This window comes from Corvus brachyrhynchos, unplaced genomic scaffold (assembly GCF_000691975.1).
Source record: "Corvus brachyrhynchos isolate BGI_N302 unplaced genomic scaffold, ASM69197v1 scaffold1, whole genome shotgun sequence".
NCBI lineage: Eukaryota > Metazoa > Chordata > Aves > Passeriformes > Corvidae > Corvus > Corvus brachyrhynchos.
Genome location: NW_008237222.1, coordinates 4,188,722 through 4,196,450, shown reverse-complemented (window position 1 = coordinate 4,196,450; position 7,729 = coordinate 4,188,722). Strand labels below are relative to the sequence as shown.

Sequence of the window (7,729 nt, the reverse complement as noted above, 5' to 3'; positions counted from 1 at the left end):
AATTATATAACAATTCATTTGTCAGGGAAACTGTTGAATGAATTCTGTATAAACTCTGTTCTTGCCCACAGATAATATAGTTTAGGGTTCGGTCATGGTTCAGTAAATACAGTATCAGAAATATGATGTATGAATGATCAGTGTCCTGGTTTAGACAGCAACAAAATACAGGAGTAAGTGGAGAATAGTGGCTTTTAAAGATGTGGGAGTTGTACTCTATAGTATTGTTTCTACCACCACCTCCTCTCTAGGTTTTCTAGGGTTTTTTTGTTACAGTAATGAATCCTGTATGATTCTTCTTAGTGATCTGCTCATCACACCTTCTTGTATCTGTAGCTGTTACACCATTAATATTCCCTTGTCCTTTCAATTCTCTGGCTTCAGATCTTCTTTGAAACACCTCTCTGCACCCTGGAGCTGATAACTTCCAGCAGTATAATCAGTTTTGTTTCTTTGGTTTGCTTTTAAGTCAAAAGATTGTCTAGACAGATGTCTACTCATGCTATCTGAAGTATGTCATTGTAACACAGCCTTGCTTGTCATCAGATTCCAAAAGGAATATATACTAACAGTTTTCTGGAAACCACCTTGAGAGTGCAATATTGGACATAATTAGTGGATATGTTTAATAAAGAATGTTTTTATAATTTTCTTTTTATATTTTTTCACTCAATGTTTGAAATAACTATCTTTTAGCTTTGGCTAAAAGATAGTTATTTTCTATTTGTGAGACTACAGATCTTCTCCTCCCTCCTCTAGCAGAAAGGATTCATGTCTCCAATCCCAAGAGGGGATTAGGTTTGCTTAGGTTAACATTTGATTTGTTTAATTATTTTACATTTCTTTATACTTTGACCACTCAGCTGGATTAATTACAACTGCATTTTTTTCTCCTGACTATTAGCACTGTTTAGCTTTACTTTCTCCTAATCTTTCATCTCATCTGCTGTGCGTTCCAAGGGGGTCATAAGGCAGGGACTGCTGGAGTGCTGAGCCTGTACATTGTTAAGCACCAACTCCTTGGACCCCCATGACCTGTCAGACTGCAAGACACACACATGGTTTGTTCTAGGATTAAATATTTGTTGTCATGTTTATGCGTTGCTTCTTTACAGTTACCCATGTTGTTTAAATTAGACAACTGGAATGCAGAGCATGCTGTACTATATGGAGTTGTCATCTGAGGGATTAAGGCTTATTTGAATTGGTGCTTTGATGTGGTCAGCTTTGGTCAGCTGCTGCAGTTGAAAATCAGATGGAAACTTGTGTAACACAGCCCAGCATTCTGCTACAGTTCTCAGCACTTAACCTGCTAACCCTCAACAGAAGGGAGGGATTTCTTCTTCTTTTTCCTCTTTTTTTTCTTGAAGCTGACATTTTATCAATTCTTTCTGTATTGTAACTGTTCACCTCAGGCTGCAGAACTGTAACCAATACAGCAGGAAGGTAACTCCCATTCAGAGTTTTCCTTCCATCTCAGTCAAAACTCACTCAAGAGTCCTGCTAAGGTTGCTAGAGACATGCTACACCTGCTATTGCAGTAAATACAGTGCTTGGGACTGCACACGAGAAGGGATTTTAAAAGCATGCACTAGAGAAAAAGAGAAATAAATTATTAAATTTTGTATTTCTCAACGAAATCTGACTGTTAAGACTTGTATTTTGGGGGAACCAAGAGCAAAACCTTTTTTTGACAAAAGTTAGTGCTTGGAAAGAGTAATATACATTGCACCTGTTAGTGTAGTATGTCAGTAGCACACAGAGAATAAAAGCAGCTGCTTCTTTTAAAATGATGCCAATTTCATTCTGTGAATTCTGTGCAGCAGTGAACATATGCCATCCTACAGGGTTACTGGCTTTGGCAAAAAGTTCAAGCATTCATATGAAATATTTTACTTAATACTTATAGTTTGGAGAGTTTGAAGACTTCTAAAGGAGATGTTTTCTAATTGTGAAACTTCAAAGATACTTTTCCAGAACATCTTTTCAGAAGGTTTGAGATAAATCTAAAAAAATGATCAATCTGTAAAATAAACATTGGGATCTTCGGTGAACCTGAATGTCTAGCTGGCTTTAAGATTTCTTTCTGTCATGTGTTCAACTCTTTTATGTCTTTAAAGGCTTTATGTGCTCAGGGACTTCAGGAGATTAATATTCAAAATATGCTGGTGTTTGTGGTATGAAATTATTTTTCTCATTCTGAAAAAGTTGTCTTGCATCGAAGAAGGAAAATAAAACTCACCTGCCAGGAAGGAAAAGAGATACAAAGTGTTGCTGGCTGCTGGAACTCCAACTAAAGGCAACTTCCATTTTATGACAGGTAAAGCACCAGTGCTCTAGAGGTGCAGTGTCAAAGCTACCCTCCCCTCTCTGCTGTGAGGGCTGACAGCCAGCAGAACTTCAGTGCTGACACTCATCTGGAGTTAAGGTAAAAATCACAGCTTTAAATGACAAAAGTTGGGCACAATTCACAACCATTTGTTGTGTACTGCTTCATTGTTAGAAATTCTATGGGATAGAATTTAATGTTACTTCACGCGGTCTTGTCAGGAGCTGAATTTCTATAACAGGAATTCATGTCAATGTTTATTTACATAATGTTATTTCATACTGAATGCAAATGTTTATTCATTTCTAATCATACTTTTATTTCTAATAATTAATTTTAATCATTATTTATATATTTCTATTCTTTTTAACGACAGGATGCTCTGAAATGTCTACAGTTTTTCTCTATTACCCAGAAAGGGGCAAAATACATAAAAGGCAAACTACTGATACAATGGAGGTCAATGGCACAGCCTACCCTTTACATGGAAGGTCTGCAATGCTGCCCTTATTTTCATTAGCTCAGTTGAAATTTTCTCCTTATCTCCTCACATTTCCACAAACTATCCCCCACCATAAGAAGACAGAGGGGCTACAGAAAGTGGAGCTTTCACTATTTCAAAACTGCAGTTTTGTTTCGAATCTCCCCTCTCTACTGTAGCTGTTTTCCTCACCGCAAGTATTTTTAAACCCAAGTTGTTACGAGAGTTACTTCCTGTTACAGTTATGAGGTCAGTGAAACAAGAACAGCAGTGCAATAATATCTCATTGTAATTGCATGGTTTCTTTGTAAAAGCCAGATCACCTCTTATCATAAATCATTTAATATTCATTCTCCATTTTAAAATTACAGAAAAGAAAGGTAGACCAAGTCATGGTGATGATACCCTCTTCTTGTTGCACAGAGATGTTGTAAGGATAACAATGAAAGGCTGTGTGTGGTCCAGACACCAGAGATGAAAAATCATCTTTTTTTTGGTCTTTTACACCTTGTGAGAGCCTCAAGAATAAGGAAATGACATCGGAGCAACTCTTGATGCAGAAATCATTAGGGGCAGTCACTGCTGTGCTTCTTGCAGCAGCTTTTCAATCATAAGCGAATGGGTGTTGTAGAAGGGCAGCCCGTCCACTTCCATCTCTAGACTGGCAGTTTTGCCACTGCGGACCCCGAGCTGCACAAGTGTTTTCAGAAGCTTTTCTTCCTTAAAAAACAAAGAAACGGAGTATAATTAAAATTCTGAATCAGACAAGAGCAGTCATCAAGATCTTTATTTTAATTCTGGGAGAGACTGACCATATCCTCCATATTTATTTTGCCATCAACTTGCAAGTACTATCTCGTCCCAAAGAATATGTTTAGCATCTGGAGCTCAGGGAGTGTCAGATGGTTTATACCCTTGACTGCTATTTAATTACTGAATATTATTGTTCTCCACACTCCCTCAAACAGAACATTAGTGTCAATTCAGAAACATCTATCATTTTTTGCCTGGTTTCAAGTTCCTATATTGCAAAAATCAGAATCAGAGGAACCTCCACCCAAAGTATCTCAAAAATCCATCTGTGGCAGCTGCATCCAGCTGGCTGCAGCTGCATTTTTAAAGAAAAGAACAGAAGGGAAAGAGGATGCACCAGGAGAAAAGGTTATAGAGAGCACCTGGATGGGCTGCACACTCACTTTTCTGCAGCTTCTCTGATCTCTCCGTGCCTTTGGCCTTCTCTTCCCTTTTTCTTACTGATTTTATGAGAATTTTGGTTGCTTAGGGAAGAAGTGGGGACAAAACAACCTCAGAAATTGTGCTTTCTTGGCATGGTCTGAAATAGCACAAACTTTGTTTAGAACTAGTTATTTTCTTGCTTAACTAATATAAGCAGATAACAAAGCATGTTCTAAGTTGAGCTGTAAAAGTACACAGAGGGAACAAAATGCTTTTTTGTGAGCTATGGGCCAGTTAGCATTGTGGGATGAAAAGATGGAATAAAATGAGCTCTGAAAAAACCACAGGGAACAGTGAAATTTGAAGATCTGGTTTCAAGTGGACGCATGTCTGCCATCAACGGCTCTGCTTTTCATTTGTTATGAAATGTACACAGTAAAACTCTTTCTATTTTTTTAGCATTTTCTATACTGAGAATTTATTTCTTGAATTCTATTAATAAAAATCCAAGAAAACAAAAATCCTAGCTTCCCCTACGCCAACCCGGTGATAAGTTATGTAAGACCTTGAAACACTCACCTACCTATCTTTTCCTCCCTTTCTTTGCTAGGAATGCCTTTTCTAGTCTTTGTCTACCATGCCATTTCCACTTGCATGGAAATTGCTACTGGAACAGTCCTACCAGTGTCCTTGACAAAGAGTTCTCTAGGTTTTAACACTTCTTGTTTGACATTACCACACAATAAACTCCAGCAAAGTTCTTTATCTCCTGGACACAAATGAATCATGAAAAAAAAATTATAACATTAAAATATCTACTCTTATCAAATGTTAGGACTTTTTCCAGGAACACTTCTAAACCACAAAGAATACAGGAGCTGTAGATCTGAATTTAGACACAATATGGTTGTATTTTACATAACAGAGTACATGGTCAAAATGTAATCATTTCTGAATGAAGCAAAGCATGCCCTGTATGACCAATTCAGTTTAATTTTGTAACTTGCTTTCTGAATGCACTTTCTAAAGATCTGTCTTTTATTTCCTGGTAAAACATCCTAGTTCTTAGCTGCAACAAAATTAAATGAGGGTCTGGTTTTCTACTAAAGGAGAAATATGCATAGTTACATGGTGTCAGCAGTGATGCATCTATGTAAGGAAATTATCAGGATACATTAGTAGCATGAAATTTGCTACTTTGTAATTTATAAAATTATAAATATACATCAGTTTATATCATATGAATGTTCATATATATGAATGCAAATATACAACTGATCTTTCTGCACTACAGAGGTTTCTCTTAGCACTGAGTGTATCTAAATGCTTAAGGACAAAGGAGATCTCCTGTGTCGCAAAAGAGATGCCCAAATTGGATACACAAAATGTAATCTCTAAAATGAATGGTTTCTGCTATGTATTTACATATTAGAGCTCTCTGATCTGCTTATATGAGGTAAAAAAGTTTGCTTGCTTAATGCTACATAACTATGCCTGATAAACCATAGTTTGTCATCAAATGCTACTGTTTCCATTTGTAATAAGCAAATACAATGTACAGCACGCTTCCTTAGCTGTACAGTGCTGCAATTTGACCACAGTTCTCTCTTTAGTAAATCATTATGTTGGGAGTGGAGTAACCAGAAAAAATAATCAGAAAAATAGAAAAATACCTTGTTAGTTTGTGCTTTATTCACGGGAACAACTTCCTTATGAATGGCAAAGGTAATAAAGCATACTAAAACTACATCACACCTTCATATATTTATAATATAGTTCATATTCTTAGAGGTCATCATTTAAAAAAACCCCAAATGATACAGTTAATACGCTGCCATTAATGAAGAGCTCAGTAAAAGAACAAATGATTGATATATTAACCTGATTGTGAGATGCAATGAAATGCAGAGTTGACCGTAAGATGTTTAGCATTAGCTACATTTGGATAAGTATGAATGAATTAATTTCATTACAGTCACTTTGATATAACAATACTACAAACATCTGAAAAGCCAAGCCAATACCATAATCAAATTAGTAGGTAAGCAAAGGTAAAGGTAAGCAAAGATTGTTTAGGTCCAATTGTTTCTTGCTCCTGCAGTTCTCGCCACGGAACAAATGCTTTGCAGCATCTGTCGCTAAGATGTGTGTAAAGGCTGATCCATGAGCACAGAACAATCTGAGTTTGCTGTTCAGTGGGAAGGGAGAGCTCCACAGTTCTGGGGTTTGGCAGCGCAGCCCTGACACTGCTTGAACAAGAGCCTGCAGGGAAATAATGCTGGTGTTTCAGGGGAAGTCTTCACTTAGTAATTATGACCTACAGCATTCATGGAAGTGACATTTTTTGAACAAAAATAAAGCACATGATAAGACAGCTGTCTGCTGCTTAGGCACTCCTTCAAATGTCCTCTTTTCAATTACAAATACAACTATAAACACCAAGATGGATCTGTGTGGTGTTGCTCTTTATCTCACTAGGGCAATTATTATACCATTAAATGAAGATGAATTTTGCAGAAAGTAGCCATATAAACATAAATGGTCTGATTTTTTTATACTAATGGAGTATGTGAATACTAATGTATTCAATCTTCTGCATTGTTCACTGTTGTGTGATTTATAATTAAAGATATAATATTTTCTTGTCTGACATTTAGTCATTTTCTCTCCTCCAGAAAACTGTTTCCATTAATTTTATCTCAATAGATTTTTGTATTGCACTTTCAGTAGCCCATTATTGGCTCATTAATATTCCCAGCTGTATAGCTTAGTAAAACAAAAACAAGAAGGTTTTCCTGTACACAGTATGACATTTAATTACACTATCTCATTACCAGGAATTTTGATCATAGTAATTTTAGGATGCATTAATTTAAAGGTCAAAAACCAGTAGATGCCACTGGAAAAAACATTGAAAACTGAAAAGTAATTAATGTATTTTATGAAAAGACTGTGCTAAAAAGGGCCATATAAGCTTTGTTAAACCATATGGCTGTGCCAAGTGTTGGTATCGGTTTCAGTTTTACGACCTCTGGATAAAAAACTAAGATAGCAAGAACTAAAAAAAAATTGTGAGATCTACTCTAAAATACTTAAAAGGTGCTTTGTTGGAATTTCATGCAGAATGTGCTGTCATCTCAGGAGAAAAGCTTCTTTGTTTTGGACAGTTTCTATGGTAGATGGATTGCATTTTGCTTAGCATTCTTGGAGGTCACAAACTTAATGCTTTTGTCCAAATCTCTATAGAGGCACTCAGCCAATAAAGCCGAATTTTGAAGTTCCTAAGTTATTGCAAATACGTGGAACAAACCTTATTTAATCATTAAGAGTGTGTGTGTGTGTGTGTGTGTATATATAGACAGATTTTTTTTAACCACTGCCAAGTTAAAAATAGAGGCACGTGCTTAGCAGGATGAGCACAGATCACAGTCATTTCTCACCCCTCTCAGTTATTTTACTTTTTCTCAGTCTGAAACCTTTGCATTCCCAGAATATCACACTGTACAGAGCTGCATTAGTCAAAACACATTTAAAAATATTCATGTACAAGTTTTTCTCCAACTTTAATTTAGAAACATTCAAAACTAATTGTAGAAAGGTTCCAGAAAGGTGGAAAGATCAGAAGTACGGTACAAAGATCAGAAGTATGGAGTGGCTACTGCATAAGAACTGTGACTTGATTTTGGAAGCAGACATCTAAAGGACACTAAAACAGAGAGTTATAAAATCATGAATGATGCTAA

General features: G+C 36.3%; 1 protein-coding gene across 14 annotated transcripts in view; it reads right to left on the bottom strand.

The window, feature by feature from the left end:
* Window positions 1–2,573: 2,573 nt before the first annotated feature.
* The window catches only part of CUNH14orf159 (chromosome unknown C14orf159 homolog), a 41,361-nt gene continuing 36,205 nt past the window's right edge, over window positions 2,574–7,729 (bottom strand). For 10 of the 14 annotated variants that reach the window (XM_017729007.1, XM_017729002.1, XM_017729001.1 and 7 more), the window contains one exon: window positions 4,150–6,248. In XM_017729007.1, the coding sequence (XP_017584496.1) occupies window positions 6,021–6,248 (228 nt within the window). In that variant the 3' untranslated portion in view covers window positions 4,150–6,020. The other 4 variants (XR_001860217.1, XM_008629705.2, XM_017729008.1 and 1 more) reach the window with 4 other exon arrangements.